The 20000-nt window shown below is 41.5% G+C and overlaps 3 protein-coding genes across 12 annotated transcripts in view; 2 read left to right on the top strand and 1 right to left on the bottom strand.

The window, feature by feature from the left end:
* LOC106744105 (WD repeat-containing protein 7) overlaps nucleotides 1-16012 on the bottom strand; it is a 19527-nt gene extending 3515 nt beyond the window's left edge. Inside the window, exons 1-21 of one of the 9 annotated variants that reach the window (XM_014618552.1) lie at nucleotides 15683-16012; nucleotides 14749-14926; nucleotides 14438-14670; nucleotides 14205-14347; nucleotides 11892-12082; nucleotides 11378-11523; nucleotides 9763-9789; nucleotides 8416-8506; nucleotides 7332-7746; nucleotides 6139-6359; nucleotides 5769-5988; nucleotides 5360-5474; nucleotides 5039-5244; nucleotides 4188-4325; nucleotides 3960-4028; nucleotides 3039-3140; nucleotides 2143-2355; nucleotides 1483-1747; nucleotides 937-1156; nucleotides 495-720; nucleotides 1-167 (exon numbers count right to left, since the gene is read on the bottom strand). The exon at nucleotides 1-167 is cut by the window's left edge and continues 174 nt beyond it. In XM_014618552.1, coding sequence (XP_014474038.1) covers nucleotides 1-167; nucleotides 495-720; nucleotides 937-1156; nucleotides 1483-1747; nucleotides 2143-2355; nucleotides 3039-3140; nucleotides 3960-4028; nucleotides 4188-4325; nucleotides 5039-5244; nucleotides 5360-5474; nucleotides 5769-5988; nucleotides 6139-6359; nucleotides 7332-7746; nucleotides 8416-8506; nucleotides 9763-9789; nucleotides 11378-11523; nucleotides 11892-12082; nucleotides 14205-14347; nucleotides 14438-14670; nucleotides 14749-14913 — 3573 coding nt within the window. In that variant the 5' untranslated portion in view covers nucleotides 14914-14926; nucleotides 15683-16012. Of the gene's footprint in view, nucleotides 168-494; nucleotides 721-936; nucleotides 1157-1482; nucleotides 1748-2142; nucleotides 2356-3038; nucleotides 3141-3959; nucleotides 4029-4187; nucleotides 4326-5038; nucleotides 5245-5359; nucleotides 5475-5768; nucleotides 5989-6138; nucleotides 6360-7331; nucleotides 7747-8415; nucleotides 8507-9762; nucleotides 9790-11072; nucleotides 11094-11377; nucleotides 11524-11891; nucleotides 12083-14204; nucleotides 14348-14437; nucleotides 14671-14748; nucleotides 14927-15682 lie in introns of those variants that run through there. The other 8 variants (XM_014618578.1, XM_014618586.1, XM_014618562.1 and 5 more) reach the window with 8 other exon arrangements.
* A 628-nt stretch (nucleotides 16013-16640) lies between these two features.
* On the top strand, nucleotides 16641-19994 carry LOC106743893 (dnaJ homolog subfamily C member 21). Of its 2 annotated transcripts, none has more exons than XM_014618170.1 (2): nucleotides 16641-16837; nucleotides 17293-19994. In XM_014618170.1, the coding sequence occupies exon 2, from the start codon at nucleotides 17533-17535 to the stop codon at nucleotides 19567-19569; it is 2037 nt and encodes a 678-aa protein (XP_014473656.1). In that variant the 5' UTR covers nucleotides 16641-16837; nucleotides 17293-17532; the 3' UTR covers nucleotides 19570-19994. The 2 variants fall into 2 exon arrangements, with proteins under 2 accessions (XP_014473656.1, XP_014473666.1); XM_014618180.1 differs by lacking the exon at nucleotides 16641-16837 and adding an exon at nucleotides 16855-16998.
* Nucleotides 19208-20000, top strand: part of LOC106743908 (UPF0585 protein C16orf13 homolog A) — a 2720-nt gene continuing 1927 nt past the window's right edge. Inside the window, exon 1 of the mRNA XM_014618220.1 lies at nucleotides 19208-19294. The gene's annotated coding sequence lies outside the window, so the exon portion shown is untranslated. The remainder of the gene's footprint in view (nucleotides 19295-20000) is intronic.

Genomic DNA, 20000 nt, shown 5'->3' with positions numbered 1-20000 from the left:
CTCCACGATCGAGCTCTTGCGTCTTTGCTCGTTGTCCCTTCTCTGGTTCACTGTGGTCACATCCTGGCCAAATTCGGCTCCTATGACGCCCAGCAACACCACCGCTGTGGTTTGCTTCCGCTTCAGTTCTGCCACGCTCGACGGTTTCCTGGCTATGCTCATCTCTGCTGGGAAAAACGTATTACCAGTTGGTCGTTTTTAGATTGACCTTAGAAGAAGCAAGAGACAAGTGGTTAAGATTCAAGATAAGAAGTATAAGGAAAATTTGAGTGCTCAGCAAGGTGATTTCTGGGTCAACCCGATTCTGAGACAGAGGCATTTAATTCGAGCTTCTTGTTTTATACGTCCTTAATTATTAAATGACCTTTAGTTTGATTATTTGGCGTAGATTTATTTCTCCATAAGCCCGGACACGAGTAAGAGTAACACTACTTAACTTTTGTTAATGAAAATTTATTGACGAAGGTTTAGCTTCGTTGATGAAGATAACTTACCTTCGGCCAATTCTTCTTCTTCATCTTCTTCCTCCGGTTGTGATTCGGACGGTGGTACCGGACTCCCGGGTGCCGGCGAGTTTTGGCTCTGCGGCTGTGGCGCAATGGGTTCCTGAGTACTGTACATTGGCAAATACTGCGACCAGCTATCGACGAGTGTTTTACGACCCTTCGCTCCCATCCTGCCCAATTCGGCGAGCAGCAAAGCCTGTGCTGCTTCTCGGATCTAAAAATGCATCATTAAAAATATCACACGAGATGTTCTAAGAATAAATAAAAGAATAAAGTAAATAAATAATACAAGCAATATCCATACAACATATTTTTAATGTTTTGCCAAATTAAATCTCAAACTAAATCCGTGACTTTGAAATTTCGTGATATATAATTGTGTGTTGTGTGTTGTGAGAGAGAAAAAATTCAAAATGTCTCGACAACGTACTTCCACACATTGATGTTGCCACCTTCGTGCCATCATCTCTACTTGTGGCCGCTTGAAAGTCTTCGCGCCGCCTTGCGTCGCGACTTTGTCAGGTAACAATACGCAATGCAACGTAGCAAGGAGGGACCAACCCTGCTTGATCTGTGCTTGTTGCACTGTGTATATCTCCTCATTTTCTTCCTCCGTTTTATTCCAATTCACCGCACCTCTATTACCTGGTCTATTTATAGGACATTCCTTCTTATTTCTAAACTTTATCTTAAGTATATTTCCACTTTTATATTAGATGTTGAGTTAGATTTACACGCATTATAATCATGAGAAAAATATGGTTGAATTAAATATTATAACAATACGTAATAATTATATATTATAATCATTATGTATAATTATAATAATTATATAATATTATAAATAATTATATATCATGTTGTGAGAATACTATATAATGAATTATATTAAACGATATAATTCATCATATTGTGTGTACTTCAGAATGTGTATATTTAATGTTTCAATTATATTTCTCTCTTATCACCAGCTCACCTGTGCATCTTACGATTTCGTTCTTGTTCAGGTACAAACGTTGCATTGTTCATCGACATTAAAGTGTTCGATAAAGCGACTACGGCCAACAAGTGATTACTCGTTAAGGTCGTTGATAATTCCCAGTGTGCTCTCGCAGTGAATGCTCTAGTGAGCCTCTCTTGCCTGACTAGTTCAGCTGGTAAACGTTGTTCCAACTGCGTTGTAGGTTCGCCCATTGGCTCCAATTGTGTCTGCCAAGTTGGCAGTAATAACGACATATAGCCTGTAATACACAGCCTTTTTTAAGTACCAATTTTGTATCAGAGAATAATACATTTTAAATATCATTTTATTTTGAATACAGAGGTGGCTTGATATCAAAGATTATTTTTAACGCATTGTATGTGTAATACATAGAAAATTTGTCATTCAAATATATATATATATATATATATATGATAGACAAAATAATCCACATATCCATTTATCTATATAGATAATCCATGCGTATACTTATATGTTGAAATTATTTTGAATATATTTTAATCATACCACACACAATGTGAATATATTTAATTATATATATTAAATTATTGAGTATATATTTAATCATGTATAATATCTCCATTTCACCGACTCCTTTTAAATGACGAATCTTGTTGTTTTGTTAGAGCATACCTCCCTTAGACAATACTCCGAACGATACAGGAACCATAGGCCGCAATAAGCCCAACTTTCCCTCACAGACCCGATCCAAATCTGGGTCCATGCCCCAGGCATGCAGAAGACTCAGGAGCAATTGTGCAACCTCCATCGTCGCGTTCGGCTCGCTGAACGCGCCATTTCGCTTCAAGTTGTTCTTCGCCACGTCGTTATTGTTCCAACTTTCACCTGCAAAGCGGCAAAGCGGCGGGTATTAACGTCGCAAGTACTCAGTACTCAACGGAACGGCGAAAACAGCTATGGTGCAACACGACTGGAAGACGACTTCGACAACAAAGTACAATAAATACACAGAGCGTATTGATAAAAAAACAATCAACCAAATAGAATTCCCAAAGGGTGTGTCGACGACATCAAGTAGTGCGACTGAGAACATACACACGCACAGTAATCTTTGATCCATGATCGCTGAAATGTATCACACGTGTCACAAAATCAAAGACACAAGCGGCGGTGAATTCCGTGAAGACGAGTATACAAAATATAATGTTTGGAAGCTCTCAACAAGCGTGCATATTATCAAAGTCAAAGCGATCTCGGCAACAGCAGCGTTCTATCTCCTTGCCTGGCGACTCCTGCGAACTAAGACCCTTAATCCTAACGGGATGCGTTAAAAATATAATAATCTAGACGGAATAGTGAAGATATTTAACTGCTGACAACAACTAGCGAGGTGCACTGAAGAGACCGACTGCAATTTCTGTTCTACCGACGCAGAATCAAATCATAAAGCATCATAACGGCATTCCGAAGAGTGGAAAATAATTAAATCCATGCGGAATTTTTGCGCCGTGTGCGTGTGTGCGTGTGTGTGTGAACTACAGAGACTCTTCGCTTTCAAAATGTCTAACCTTTGCCGTCAAACGCCGACGGCTTGAGGCCGACGCTTTCCGCTTTGGCCTGTAACTTAGTATGCACATTCTCCGCACCCTCCTTCATCTTAGCCAATATACCTACAGAAAGAGATTTGACTTTTAGACAGAATGATAATCTCGGAAAGGACAGTCGCAACAAAACGTCTACCGGATGAATATATGAACCGAAGACATCTACAAAGGAACGTTAATACTACTGCAACCTATTAAGAGCGATAAAAGAGAACAAACCTTGCATTTAAAGTGACTCGTCGAAATGGATTAAAATGGAGAAGAAGATATCTGTGAAGATCTTACAGTTAAGAAGCGGTGGATTATAAAGAACTTAAAAATGTACAAGAATTCAAGGATGTGAGTAAAAAGGGGGTAAACGTGTAAAGTGACTAATGTTGGCGTAAAAAGATCGAATGATCCACGACGACACACGCAATAAAGAAAGCTGACAACATACACTGAAGATGTAAGAGTCGACGTGATACCGTAACACGTAACCTCGTGCGCGGAAATCGCTTCTTGCGAAATGTAAAAGGAACGTTAAATAAATTGCATTCCGTGATAAACGCATAAATCAAGAGATTTACGAAAAATAAGCTCAATAATCAACTGGTAAATGAAAGAAAATGTCAACGGGGGAAGAAACGAATCGTCGGCCAAATGCTTTCAGAATCCTAGGAAAGAAGATCACGAGGATAATGAAGTTTCTTCGGGAAGCTCACATCAAGTACGATAACGTCGCGTGTTACGAAGAAATGAAACTATACCTTCTATCTCAAATATTATTATGCGGGGACTTTTTTTTTAAAAAAAGATCTAAGGCATTTTCGACGTGTGTGAGGAAAAATCGACGAACACGCAGCGTGAATTTGCGGAACAAATAACAATAACAAAGCACGATACCGTGGCGATCCTTTTCCTTCAATATTCGCTCAACATCGCCCGCCTTATCCTTGACACGACCAAAAAAGTCTACAAAGGGACACATCAATCAAATAAAGACACCTGCAATCTTGATCCTTAAACAGGTAGAACTGCGTAAAATCTCACCACAAAGTACATATATACACTTTCGACTCTATATACGGCGTACTTCATTGTGACTTAATTAATTCGAAGAAAGATTCTTACCAACGATCTTTTTGTGAGCATCGGGACTCGCGGACTGAGTGAGCGCGGCAACTTTCTGATATTCGGCGGCGGAGATTAAGCCTTGCGCTTCCAGAGAACCGGGCGACATGGCGCCGTACTCATCACTGAGCAATTGTACTGCGACAGAAGGACGAATCGGATTATTGGCAACGCTAATCCGGATTAACAATCCATAGTTGTAATTCCTAATTTAAAATGTCGTGTAAACGTTACACCAATATTGTAACATCGGGTGTTATCGTTAATCTTCATCTGTTTTCGAAGAGATGTAGACTTATAAATCTGGCCTTTATCCCCCCTCCCCTTTCCCTGCCATCACGTAAGCTAATTATTGAATGATCCCTAAAATTACTTCTTGTGTAATCACACACGAATCTAAAAAAGCTATAGCTACAGTTGTAGCTAAATCGGATTAGCGTTGCCATGTAAACGTAGTCATTGGCCGCGTTCAGTAGAGAAAATAGTTCTGCAACTGTTGTAAATTCGTGAATCTGATTGGCGTATTCTCTTAATCTTGGTTAAATTTAAGAACATACACCAATGAACGTAGCTATTAGCTGAATTCAGCGGAGAAAGCAGCTCAGGGAGCGATTATCGTTCCTGATTGGTATATACTCTTGGATCTATAAAGAATCTAAAAAAAATGCTCCAATCACGGACAATAATCATTGAGCACTCACTGAGTTGCTTTTTCCGCTGAATGCAGCCATTGTTGCGAACTATGAGAGAACACAATATGTCGCACAATTGCCGAAAGGGCACGAACGACGCGAGTAAAGTTTAACTTCTACGAGAAACTGTAACGAATCCTCTCTTGTGAGAGTGCATACCTATCAACGCTTCAATGTCGAAGAACAGGATGTGACTCTCCGGGTCCTTCGGGTTACTCCTGAAGCCTTGGATCATCAGCGGCGAGCCTTTGGCTTTAATCTGATTCCCGTGATCGGGACCGTGTCCGCCGTGCAGCTGCTGCAGCTGATGCAACCCCCTCTGCGTCGCGTGTCTAATCGCTGACAGATTACGGTGACGTAAACCCCTGAGAAGCGAAAATTGTACGGACTGTAACGGAGAACGTTGTTCCCGCAAAGTGAGTTCACTTCGCTGAATAACACGCAAGATTCTCACCATCCGTGCTGCAAGATTTCATTTACCTAAAGAAATGCACGGCGGGATTGGCCAATCCCAGCTCACCGCCAGCGGCGGATCCTCCGGACGCTGCTAGAGTGTTCTCGTCGCACGCGTAGAGCACCTCTTCCGCGATGATACCTACGGAAGGGACACAATCCGCCGTTCTTAGAGATGTTTTATATATAAGGAGGAAGATACGATTAAATTTCTATTCAGTTCTTTTTTCTGTGTTAGCCGTTTTTAAGTAGAAGAGATATAATTTGACGCTCTTTTCCATGTTTTTACCGCATTACTTTTCAACGCGAATAATGACAAAAGGATCTAAGATTTCAAAGATACATAGGAGCTCTCTTGAGGTCCTAAGAAATTAAAATATTCAGGGAGGGGCGAGCGACTCTCTCAAAAGGTCGGAACAACGTGATGCTGACAAACCGTGCAGTACACGATCCAAGTGACCGGTCTCCATTTGCCAGACGTAAACGGCTCCGTCGGAACATCCGACTATCATGAAGTCGTCCAACGGCCTCCACTTGATGGTCACGACCGGGAAAAGGTGTCGCGAAGCGAGCACGACGCATTTCCTCTCGGCCAACGAAAGCAACGTCACGCTGTGATCCGACGCGACACTGCAAACGCACTTCTGTATCCTGGGCTGCAAAATGTAACAAACTTCCTTGATACCTTCATCTCGAGTGGCGGTCTGCCGGGTAACCGATATTTCTTGTAAGCGCAAGCGTTCGACTGACAGGCGGTTAAAAGTTAATCGTCATCGTAGATTTCAACGATAACAGTAAGTCCGTACACTGCAATTATCGGGCGGCACCATCAATTGCGTGATTTCGCCGGCGTGAACGCAAAACCGATGGATCAGTGTGCCGGCGTACAGATCCCAGAGGCAAACGGCGAAGTCTACCGAACCGGAAACGAGATGAGTGCGATCGTAACGAGGCGCCGCGCCGTGGGGGTAAAGCAGACAATTCACTCGTCCCGAGTGACCCAGGAGAACTTGGTGCGGCGGCCAATCTGATACGTGTCAGAAAAAGCGAAAATTCGAATTGAAAAGAAGCACTATAAAAATATACGAATATCGCATTATCGGATTAATTAACGCTTTCACGTCCAATGGAACGTACATGTTCTCCACCATGTTTAAAAATTCATATCTTTGATAAATATTAAGGTATTAGGACCAATCAAGACTTGTTTTAAAAGGAATCGTTTAAACTTTAACTAAAAAATATTGCGAGAAACACAATCATAAAGTATAAAAAGTTATGTATGCAGTAATGTCGGGAAGTTCTCGGACTAACTATAAAAGGTTCGATATGATACGCAGTATTACTTTCACATGACGATAACTTAAATATAACTGGTAGTATAAATTTCTGATAATATTTATATTATACATAATGTATATTATATATAATGATAAATGTATATTATATATAATGATAAACGAGCGTAATTTCCAAGCCTTTCGTATTTCAATAATAGAAGAAATAACTATTGATANCACAATGAATGCCCAATTATATATATATCATAATATAATTAACTAATATAATATAAAACTAATTGTCACAATTGTATTGATTTTCGTACAGCATTTCATATCTGATCGTATTTGTCTTCCACAGATAGTTTTTCTTTCAAGTTATTCATAATATTTTATTTTTTGCAACTGCCATATTGAATCCGCCATTTTGAATGTTTATGTTTCGATATTATTTTCATATTTAACATTTGCAAAATCCTTGTAATATACAATTTTATTAGAATTTGATAATATTTTATTTATTTGCATCCGCCACATTAAACCTGCCACTTTGAAATTTTGTGTCAACATTATTTTCGTATTCAACAACCTCAAAAATTTTTGTTTAAATAACTAGACAAGATACGTCCAAATTCTCAAAAAAGTCAAACGTGAAAGGGTTAATCGGATTATAAATATACACGCGTAAGGATTCCTTAAAAACGACAGAGATACGATACCATCGTACTGCTGATGATTGCCGTGGAGTAGCTGAAGCATCACGGTCTGCGTCGCCGGAACGATGATGATGCTGCCGTCTTCACGGCCGACTACTAGCCGGCTCTGCTGCGGCAAGTATATGCAAGCAGTGAGCTTGATGCCTTGACCATCGCCAGAGTCCAGTTGATCGAGTATCCCCACAGGAGGAGGTTTCATCGCATCCCAAGCAGCGGTGAGACTCGTCTTCACGGTCGGCGAAAGCGCAGGTGGCGATGAGCCGTCGTTCTGACATATCTGAGCGAGCTGCTGTGTTGTAATATCCGGTACCGTCCACAGGATAACAACACCTTCACTGTCGCCGCGCAGCAGATACTTCAGGGTCTTGTTCTGCCGCTGCACGGTGACCAGTCGCATCGCTGGTGGACATGAAAGAGGCTGAAATACATGAAATGAAGATCAGTGAATTAACAACAATTGGAAACTAAGTAACCTAACAAGATACTTTACAAAGAAAAGATAGTTTAAAAAATACACCATACAAATTTCCACATATTCAAATAGTATTTATTCAAGCAGTATTGATCAAAAACAGAAAGGAAATCGCTATTAAAATCGCCAAGTAGTTTGTTGCTTCTTTCTTCGAATAAAACGTATTCTTCTGTGAAAATAATTTATATATAAAATATTGTTTTTAATCCCTTGACTGACAAGCTGAGTTTCGCAAAAATGCTTAAGCTGGCATAAAGTGTATTTTCAAAAGTTAAATAACGTCACTAAAATTTTGTCTAGGAGTTTCTGAGGTCACTGTTTACTAGTATGAAGTCAAAATTTTTCACGTTCAAAATGGTGGATCCAATATAGTAAAAGACGGAGGAAGATCGAAGGAGTTGAAAGTCTCAGAGATAAGAAACCTCAGCTTCGGGATTAAAGATTCCCTAAGACGTAAGGAATCTTGAGAGATAAGCAATCGGGAGATTGAAGAATTCCTCGAAGATTCGAGGAACGAACGATTCAGATATATCTGTGATAAAACAAGGCACACTAATGCCTCTCAATCTCACTATCATTAGTCCGCGTTATTAGGCATGACGAAATGTTTCTCACCTTATCTCCGGGTTGCGTTAGTGTGCAGTACAAATACGGCTGATCGTATTCGGCACCGGCGGTGTGGAAGTTCTTATTGTCAGCGACGCTGCTATATACCATGTAAAAAAAAACCTATGGTTAGCAATTATTCTCGTCTCTGTGAGTAGCGATTCAGCTACTATTCGTGGACAAATGGGTTTTACATTGGATTATCACGAAATACGACGGAGATGTCGAGGTGATCGATACAAATAGTACTCGGACAAACAGTCCACGAATAGTCAATTATTCTATCACATCGCATAAGCTTTACATGTTACATCGAATAATTTCAAATATGCATAATTATTCGCCATCTATGTTTACTAGCAAGCGAACCAGCGCTGCGAGTAAACGCCTTCTCGAAGCAACAGCATTTTTGGACCGTCACGAACGACGAACACAAAGGCAGAGATATCTGCAGAGATGTCCCCGAGTTATGTCAATCGTATTCAAACTGAGAAAACAATAACGACGGATTCTTTCTTTTCGAGTCGAACAACATGTATGTATGCCAGAGACGGAGATATTTTTCTTTTGTTTTTCTTGCTTTCCACCACTCAGGAAGATTTCCGTTCGACCTTTGTGTCACGTCTGTTGCGTCATCGCGTAGTTAACAATATCGGTGCAAAGCAACTCAAAGCAAAGAATAGAATGTGATAACACAAGTAATGAGTTGTATGGCGATACGTGATTCTTCCTCACATTTACCTTCCTCCGCGCACATTGTTTTTACATTTTCACCTCATCCATGTTATCCGCTCGTCTCGGATCTGTTCGATCTGTTTGGACGGCGATTAAGGGTTGAATCATGTATATATATAAATACATATATAAAAAAAATATATATATATATATATTATATATGCATGCGAACTTGCGCTTATAAATGTCGAAAAAAGAAATCGCACGTATGAGCGTGTTCTCGCGAATGTCACACGCGGGAAAAGGTAAAAGAACCACCTGTGTGTGAATCACGAGTGTCGTCGACGACGACGACGTATAATCTGTGTCAATGCAATAAGCCAATTTTCTGGAAATTGAAATACGATGCATCTGCGCCGTTCCATTCGCCGCTGCCGTGGCACATCAATGCAAATCTAACTACGTACGTACTGCTTGATTTATCACACATCCTTGTACCGAAGGAGAAGGAAAAGTGCAAGCGAATCATTGTATTTACGAGCATGGAAGAATAAAAGAAAATAACGAGAGAAATCAATAGAAAACGAAAGAGAGAGAGAGAGAGAGAGAGAGAGAGGAGGGAAAACAGAACAAGAGAGATTAAAAAAGATATTACTGAGAGTGTGATGTAATCCGGGTTACCTGCTGAGAGCCTTGCCCTTCAGCTTGCTAGAAGAACACCAGATCCCGCGTAGAATGCAGTAGATATGTGTGATATGGAAAAGACATCACCGTAAGATGGACCGTTGTGTTAATTGTTAATTCATCCGTACATCAGGGTTGCGAGTAATTAATTGTTTGTTTAATTAATTATCTTATTATTAATATTATTTGTTTAATTAATTATTTAATATTAACAATTGGTATGAGCCAATTCGACCGTTAAAGGCTGTTCAATTGACAACTGATCTCAACAGATTCAATTGAAGCCCGCTCGAATCAATTATTCAAATCGATTGTTCATTTGAGAAGAATTTAACCGATACTTTTACAACTCTGACATACATATGTGAAAGTTATGCTCTTATATTGTGCTCTCGGCCGAGTTCCCTCAGTGACCGCAAATAAGAGGGACTTCTTCTCGTATTTTATTATCTTTACATGAAGAAAAGAAAGAATAAAACGAAAGAGATTTGACGTAATCGGTACCTCTGACTACCGTTTCGTTAAATGTCATTTCAATAACGTTAACGATTACTTCCCAGTGTCGATTTTTTTCACGTTAATAATTACTTTCGGAGTATCCTCATGAATTTATGATTTGATTAAAATCATAACAGTAACTGTACAGAGGATAATAACGAATGTTTCCTTCTAGTTTACAAGACCGAAATATGTCAGACATTACGGAAGTTTACTAAGCAAAGTCACATGAATCCAGATATGTCGGCGCATGATAAATGATTATAAAAAAGATAAGTAAAAACTAAAATATCGAAAATGTGCATTGCTAGCCAGTGCTTCTACAGCATTCAGCCTTAAAATTGTAAGAGGCAAGCTTATTCTCGTGTTTTGTAAGTTAATACGCCTGATGGTTACGTGTGTTAGAAATTCACGGCAAAGTAACGAATGCCTAAGCGATTTGGATTGCACTCTCTTGCCGAGAGTTACGTGAAGTGTAACTGAGGATTAAAAAATACAGATTACGACAAAATGCGACAAAAACGCGTGGAAAAACATCTTTGAGATCGTATCACCAAGGTATATCATCGCATAAATCACAATCAGGTGTTAAGAACACGCGAATAACTCATTTCGATCGCTATTCCAGAATTTGTTAGCTTCTATGAACTGCAGTTGAGAAAAAGTGCGCTTCAGTAACCGTAATCATGCTGCGCTAAACTATTCACTTAGTCAATTAATATAACGTTCCCTTTGCAGAACCATTTGTTAGAGTATTATCCGCAACAGAATTTTCAATACTTATGTGTATACGCGTAAAGAGAAACTACCTGTCAAGTTGTACCAGAATCCTAGAAGCAATAAAGGGGTATGAGCTAATCAATAAAATTTCATATTCGAGTACTTCAATCAAGTTGTGAGCGTAATGTCATTCAACTTGCGAGTATTAAATGTTCGAGGCACATGAGAGGTAATTATTCGTTAAGCAACTGTTATCGGCCAGGGAGGTCAAATCGAACTCGAATAATGTGGAAACAAAAGGAGTATCTTATGACGACATTTGAGAATCAGTGAAGTTCGTCGACGGAAACTTATTATGAAAAATGCATCGTATGTATCGAGAGACTCTACGTACTTGGCCGGAAGTTTGTACAGGTATCCGTGACCTTCGTCACTCCACAGGATGACCTTGTCGGCGGCCAGGAAATCGCCCGCCATCCAACGTTCACCTCGCGGAGCCGTTATCGAGCAGAGAACCGAGAAATCACCGGCGTCATATATCTATGCAATTGGTACAATTTTTAATATTAATATAATATTAATGATAAATATAATATAAAATATAAAATAAACATCAGATATCAATATATGAATATCATATTAACTTGTTATATATATATATAATAATTATATATATAATATACATTTATATTATATCAAAATATATAAATATATACTATAATATATATTATGTAGATATATATAATATATAAATATTATATTAATTTTTATATATAATTTTAATAACAATATAAATATAACGGCCGTAAATAAATATGATTGGCTATAGGAACTAGTTCTCCGCCAAGGAAACATTTAATCTGATAAACATTTTCACCGGTTCAGCTGTACGACCGGTCGCTAATTACCTGCCAAAACTTGGAACACACGATGAGCACCGTTCTTTGATTATATGGGCAGCAAGTCATCGCGAGTGCATTCAGGCAGCGTATCTGCTTGCTCTCGTGCTCGTACAGGGGCTCGCTGTTCCGATTCTCGTGTCCTAAGAGCGTCCACACCTTGACCATGCCGGTTGTCGTCAGGGCCAGCACGACGTCGTCTTTAAACCGAATGGAAGCGCCTGTTGCGCGTTAAGTTAATCTAGGAGAGGCGTTTGTAGCGTTCAAAGAAGCGATAGAGCGTTTCGTCAGAGTCATCCTGACGCTACGTAACACAAAATCGGGATCAGCTCCGCGGCACATTAATACAATTAATGGTGATTATAGTCATTTTCTTGTTTATCAAGTTCAACGAGTAGATCGCCGTGTGTGAACTGGAGGCACAAAACAGCGTTACAGGTGTGATTAGAGACGGCGTCATTCGAGCCGGTACAAGTGTAACGCGAGCCGTCGTCAAGCGATAATAATTCCCGTATGCGTGAGGTCTGGTATTACGGGCGCATGCCAGATGGTTTCCGCAGAGTAGAAAGCGGCACGTATTAAATTACAGCGGTGTCATGCTTATTCCAGTTACGCAGAAACTATGTGTGTACTCTCGATTTGTTTGGCCAAGCGGAATCCAAGGACCGTGGTGCTGATTAAAAGACGGCAATTAGTGTGCGTAATGACGTTCAAATTGCCGCCGATGAGAGTTTTCTCAATTTGTTTTTTTTTTTCGTTTAACGCTCCCTCTCTCAGTATCCTTTCGAAAGCTTCGCTAATCTACGATTAGTTTGACCCTGTATATCAAACGCCGGGCTGCAAATTAGCATAATAATAATATGTGAAATAAACACATAAGCAGCGGTGCGAAAAATTAAAATTAATGTGAAAAATTGGGTGTAAGTTACACACTCGACACTTTAACGGTATTTTTTCCACCTGGGGATAAGTTACAAGACACACAATGGTAAATACATATAACTCCGAACACATTGAATGATTTCTCTCCGATCACTATGGAATTTTCGATTTACGAAACGGCAACAGACAAATAAGTCAGTATATCGACATGCTTTCCGTTATGGCGACAGATAAGGTGAGCTTGAGTTTAGCCTTAACATATAGCGTGCAATCTATAATTATTATCGTGTAAATGTATTAATATATATATACTTACGGATAGAGAGACAGAAAAATAGTGTACCAGGTGAGAGTGTTAGAAGAACGTAGTGAATGCCGTAGTGAAATGCAATGTGTATGAGAATATGGATGAACGTGTCATTCGTGTCGTAAGTAAACGGGATTAGATGAGCGAATATAAACGAAAAGAGAAAAGTGAAACGAGATGTTAATAATGGTTGCAAGAAGTGAGGTGCAAAGGAAAGATGTATATGAGCCACGATCTTTTTTTAAATAAATAGAAGAATAGACAAACGAGACAGAGAAAGAGAAGTGATACAGCCGCTACCAGCGCGTTAGCGCACTGGCGTGTGTCCACTTTCATTAACATGCTGTAACAATGTAACCGTTATTAAGTGTAATCATTCCAAACATTAGGTATATAGAGCCGCTGTCAAACCGGTTATGTCCGACCCGTTATGGACGACTTTACTTGCGGGAATCATCGCGTAGCGAATCACCGACAGATGATGCGCGCGGAATATTCTCTCTCTAAGAGGTAAGAGTCCCTGCTGTACCCAAAGCACAAAGCCTCTTCAGGTTAATCGCCCAAAAAGTGGCAGACTAGCGACTTGTAGTATAAGAGAAAGAAAAAAAACGTCTGTACAAGTGCCTTAGGTGTCGTTAGTTATTATTCTCACGTCGTACGATCGTTACAGAACGGTGAGAGATTACTACGTCCGACTTCGTCTCGTTCGAAACAACAGGTATACGGAAACCAACCAAAAAATAAGTCTTCCCCACTAGTAACCGCAATTGTTTACATGAAAAGAACGTATAAATATAAAAGATGAGATACCAAGAGATACTGTGTGAGAGGTAACCGGATTCGTGTGAAAGATATATATATATATATATATATATATATCTCTCTCTCTCTCTCTCTCTCTCTCTCTCTCTCTCAGATGAAAAAATATCGCGAGAAGAGACGGAAGATCGAGAGTTTTAGGTTGCAGTAAAACGGTACGTTCAGATTGTTCCGCTAATTTAGATCGAGAAGGCACAAATTCGTTCGCCAAGGACACGTTACAACCGGCCCTTATACAGTATCTATCAGCGGTAAAGTTGACAGAAGGTAGCGATTCATGGTACAAAGCGTAGGTGTGATGGACTGTAACTAACTTGTATGCACGTAGAACCGACCTTTCCGTTTGGCCGGCCGCAAAACGTGCAAGGCGCTAATCCAGTCCGGATTGACGCGAGAGCTCAGGGTAAATAGTACTTCCAGGCTGAACGGATCCATGACTAAAACTTCGGGGTAGTATCTGAAAGACGAGACGAGAAGGAAGAATATTCTCGATGAAAGCGCGGGAGATTTTATGACGATGTGAATGTGAACCGTGAACAATACCTACCCGGAGCAGAATAATCTAACGTCCTCCCCGCCCGCGGACACGTAGGGCAACATTTGCGTGTGAATGTTATTGAGCTTCACCGCCTCGCGACACTTGCCGTCGACCAGGTCCCAAGTGCACATCTCCCCGCTCTCGCTGCTGCTGACGATGAAATTCTGCTCCATTATGACGCTGGCGCGACTGAGGCACATGATGGGAGCCGTGTGTCCCACGAGCAAACATCTCGGTGTCATCTGTACCGGAGAACCAGAGTCGTAAGATATATTGAAAACCGGAACAGATGAAGAATAGCTTTCTGTTTCTTTTTATACCTTTAATGTTTCTGGATCCACCTGCCACAGACATATTTGCCCGTCGTAACATCCTGTTACCAGCGTCTTTTGATCCCGAGACAGGTAGACACAGGAAATACAGTGGGTCGGTGCTATGCGGCCCCATAGCACTATGGGCACTACTAAACTGGTACCCGCGGTCATCTTCACACGCTATCTATAAAAATCATTACCATTATGTACTAATAAATGAATCCTGTTATCCTCACTAAGTTCCCTTGTAGTCTGTCAGTCGAAAAAACTTGAAGGCTAATTCCCAGTAATAAATTATATTTTCAGACAATAAAACTAGACAATAAACCTGATATACATAGATGGCTACTTCATGTATCCTTCAAGATCATCATAGATTCCACAAGTGTCCTTACAAACATACACATAGGTCGTAAAATATCTATGCAAGGATACATATAGAACTGACAGTTGTAAGTACAAAAGTATCACGTACAAAATAGGAACTCAAGCTATATAAGTGCTTTGGCATAGTAGGATTTTACAATTTTCACACCACGTCTGCATATAAGTGTAAGAAACTTTAGTAAATAAATGTTTAAGCTATTTACGCAACTTACAATGCTACCACTGGCATTCAATACAAGATAATCACACATTAAAGTGACAAACCTGTCAGCAGCCGTACTTTCATCGATAAATCATATGGATAAATTTGACAGAACGAATCTGAGCTTCGAGAAACTAGGAACTTATCTCGCGGGGAAACTCGGCGGCACGCATCATTAAAAAATTATTGAGATCGTAACCGGAGTCGAGCAAGAGTAATTAAAGGCGTCTGCTACATCACGTTCGCAAAATGTCACAGGCGATCAAGGCTATTGACGTTGTCGGTTCTGAGAACGTCCGTTTCTAGCGCGTCGACGATAACAGTGAGGATAAAGAAGTGAAGGATAATTACCAGAAGCCAATCAACACCGCTGACAATCACTCGGAACGTCGCGAAACTGGCGATATTAGCCGAAAATCGCTCGTTCCTTACTGTGCTCTCACGACCGTTGCCATCTTGCTGTTCAGGACGATGTCGAACAGTGCGACCGTGAGCAATCAGCTGTTCCTCGTTAAAAGTTCCTAAATTACTAGGCGTAATAAAGGTGACTTTCACCAATCTCTGATTAATCGGCGATGATCTCAACGGAATTGGCCAATCGCATTGATCATCAAGATAATTGACCAATGCGATTGATCGGGGCACGTGGACGGGACAGTTCCATACTCGACAGTACAAAGAACGGAACGTTTGTATCTGCGCACTATGATGACGTCACACTAGCATGATACTGCTAGCAGTACCGAAGCAAACGTGCATAATGACATACACATAAAGGCCCGTATTCTGAACTCTTTTATCGATAAAAATTCCTTAAACGTGGGTTCTCAACACTACATCAGGCGATTCTTAAGCCGTTTTTATGGCATTCGCAGCCAGCGCGATGCGCGACGTGTGACATCCAATGAACGTGCAGCTCTTCTGGAAAAGCAGTACTCATTGGATATCGTCGCGTGTCGCATGTCGCATCGCACATCGAGCTGATCTACGAGATACATCCGCAGTATACGATCGAATTTTCCCTAGACTAATCGGATTTGTGAAGAGAATAACTAACTGTGATTGGTTAATTTCTAAAAGCTTAAAGCTTAAAATACCTATTGTCGATCGACACTAATGTAGAGCAATCTTGAGAGAATCAACCAATCGAATTCTTTCATTTCCATCCTAGGGACGGAACTGAAAGATTCTGATTGGTTAATTCTCTTTTGATTTATACGTTGTGCAGAAGTCTGTACTCGCCCTTATATATCTGTAATTGAGGCTTCCAACAATGGCAACCCTGTTAAGACGTGGCAACACTAGAAAAACAAAGGTAAGGTAGGTAACCAAACGATCACGTACGAAACAGCGGCGAGGAGCCATTACATCGATAACGGTCGTGGTCGTTTAACGGAACACTCATCGTCGTTTATAACTTTTATTATATTACGCGAATTAGACTATACAAGGACACTGATTAAGGACGAGTTTATCCATGGTGGAAGCGGTAGCCAACAAGGTTAGGTAAGGACCTCTCTCGCTTCATCAGAGATATTACCAATAGGTTAAAATTGACGCGCGATTGAACTTCCAAGTCGGCTGTACGTCATCAGTCCGGAATGTGTGTTAATTATTTTTACATGTAACTAGAGTGGCGAAGAGAGCAGGTGGCATCTGCGTTTAAAGTAATTTACGAGCTTATTGCGTGTGTTCGCACGTCATTTAAATCACTTGTCAAAAGAACTTCTGAAATGTCTCGCATCGATATCGCTCGACTAGAATTTTAACAAACTTGCATTCGACGACATAGAATCGATCGTGTGGTTCATTTAGAATATTCATCAAGTAGATACGTAGATATGTACAATTTCAATATCGATGTGCGCTTAATGAAAAGTCTTAAGAATTACATAAAATTTTTCGTGTACTTGTAATAACGTCTTCTAATTATATGTACTCTTTCTTTGTTCCTCTTACAGATTTTGTCAGATTCAAGCTAACGCAATGAGAAGAAACTGAACCAATAAGCTCCTAAATCATATTCAGCCACCTGTGTTTACACCAATTTCTGCATATTGTTAGATTATCGGAGAGCTGTTTGATTTCGTAGTTTAACAGCGTCTCAATTCTTTTAACGTGCAGTTTGTGGTGCAAAAGTAAAGAAAAAAAGAAGGAAAAATTGTACTTGGTACGATTGTGTGTAATCGTACAGCTCTACGATGAAATGTCATTACGAGGTGCTAGGCGTCACCAGGAACGCCACGTACGACGACATAAAGGCGGCGTACAGGAGGCTGGCGTTAACATGGCATCCGGACAAAAACCTGAGCAATCCGGACGAAGCTAAGAAACAGTTTCAGCGCATCAAGCAAGCATGGGATGTGCTCAGCGACCCCCACGAGAGAACTTGGTACGACAATCACCGGGAGGCGATACTGAAGGATACAACGGAGGATTACAAGGACAGCTCCATTAACCTCTTCCCGTACTTCTCCACCATGTGCTTCGAGGGCTACGGGGACGACGAGAATGGCTTCTACACCGTGTACCGCACCGTTTTCGAGAAATTAGCCAGGGAGGACCAAGAGTTCGCTCAGGACAGCGAGTCCGAGGTGGAGATGCCCGGCTTCGGCAACTCTCGGAGCTTGTACGAAGAAGTGGTGCACAACTTCTACGCCTACTGGCAGAGCTACAGCACGAAGAGAACCTTCGCCTGGTTGAATCCGTTCGACCTGAGGAACGCGCCGAACCGTCGAGTGTTCCGGTTCGCCGAGAAGGAGAACCGAAAGGTGCAGGACAAGGCGAGGCGCCAGAGGAACGAACAGGTGCGCAACCTCGTCGCCTTCGTTCGCAAGCGCGACAAGCGCGTGCAGGCGCACGCAGCGAAGCTGGCGGAACGCGCTCGCGAGAACGTGCGCAAAGTGGAAGAGCGGAAGAAGGCGCAGGTGCTGGAACGGCAGAGGCTGCTGCGCGAGCACACCGAGTCCGAGTGGTCCAAGTTCTCGAACATGGAGGCGGAGCTGAGAAAGATCGAGGCGACCCTCGGCGACGACAGCGACGACGGCAGCGCGAACGACTGCGACACGCTCTATTGCATCGTCTGCAATAAGATCTTCAAGACGCACAAGGCCTACATGAATCACGAGAATTCGCGCAAGCACAAGGAGAACTTCAACGCGTTGCAGGCTTCGATGGAGGTGGAGGAGTTGCTCGGCGGTGGTTTTCAAGAGAGCGCGGAACCGGCCGTTCCACCGGATGAGCCTGAATTAGCGGCGACTGACTCGCAGATACCGGACTTCCTGTTGAATCCTCCGGAAGACGACGCGGAGGGGCTCGGTGACGACAATGAGGTCGTCTCCAACGACGAACTGATGTCGGGCGATGATGAGGAAATTTCGAAGGATCGTCGGTCAGTGCCGAATGAGCTGGCCACCGACTCGCAGATACCCGACTTCCTGACGAATCCTCCGGCACCAAACGACACGAAGGAACAGCCCGGCAATTACGAGGACAACGACGATACCTCTCACGACGAACTGGTCTCGGACGACGATGACGAGGGAGATCCGAAAGATCGTCAGTCAGCAAACGAGGCGAAAACGAACGACGAGGACGTCTCGTTGGCTGAGAAATCTCGGATGAATTACAATTGCTTCTTATATCTGTCCGAGGGGGGCGGAAAAGAAGACAAGACCGCGACTTCGGAGGACAAGCTGAAGTCGGATCAGGAGGAGGAGGCATCGAATAGTCAGAAAAAAAGGAAGAGGAACAGGAGGAGAAAGAAGAAGAACAACGCGCAGAATCCCAAGCACGATTTGAACCACCGTGCAAGCGACGACAACGCGGAGAGCGTCAACGAAGATTTGTGGTTCAAGTCGAAGAAGCAACGTAGGAAGTTGCTGCAGCGAAAGGCGGCGATGACTAAACACGAAAAAAGTAACACGCGGCCGCGGGGCGACGGGGAGAGACGGGAGGCCGAGGGTAAGAGCAAATCGATGACAGACGCGAAATCTGATAGCGCGAACGAAACAGTTGCCGATCAGAAGAAAAGCGGAGCGGAAAACGAAGGAGATTCTGAAAGGGCTAAGTCCAGGCCGACGTATGCCCGTAATAAATTTGAAATGAATTTAAGTTACGATATGGTTATTCGTTGTGGATTTTATCAAGTGTACAAAAATACGTATAATAAGTACATGTTTGACGAGACCCGATCGATGCCGGATCCCTTGCGTGACGCTCTTGATTTCTATCAGTAGAAAAGACTTGTAGTCGTACCTTGTATCTTAACAAAGGCACGCCATCCTGGCACCACGATCCGTATTTATTACCCGATGTAAAGTTCTATTCGTTAATAATAAAACATCAAGAGAGAACTGCAAAAGCAAAATGCGCCACGGACTAGAGGGAATTATTGAAATTGAGTCAGAGATCAATTGTAGATTGATTATATGAACTCGTAAATATCACTTTTTTTCTTTTTTTTTGTAACTAAAGAGGACGTCTCTTTATCGAATAAAGATAATAATAAGTAATTTCTGTATTTTTTAAGCGGCATAGAAGAACGGATATACAATTTGTAGTATGCATTACATGACATATAAAGACAAACACATACATACACATACATACACACGCGTGTATATTGTACATACAATGTGTATTGTATAAAGTCAAGTCTAGAGAGAGA

Source organism: Dinoponera quadriceps, unplaced genomic scaffold, assembly GCF_001313825.1.
Source record: "Dinoponera quadriceps isolate SergipeBrazil2010 unplaced genomic scaffold, ASM131382v1 scaffold9, whole genome shotgun sequence".
In the NCBI taxonomy this organism is placed as follows: domain Eukaryota; kingdom Metazoa; phylum Arthropoda; class Insecta; order Hymenoptera; family Formicidae; genus Dinoponera; species Dinoponera quadriceps.
Note: the sequence above shows the minus strand (reverse complement) of the source record. Positions and strands in the feature narration are given on the sequence as shown.

Coding starts and splice junctions, on each gene's coding strand:
- LOC106743893 (XM_014618170.1), top strand. CDS start 17,533: ATGAAATGTCATTACGAGGTGCTAGGCGTCACCAGGAACGCCACGTAC.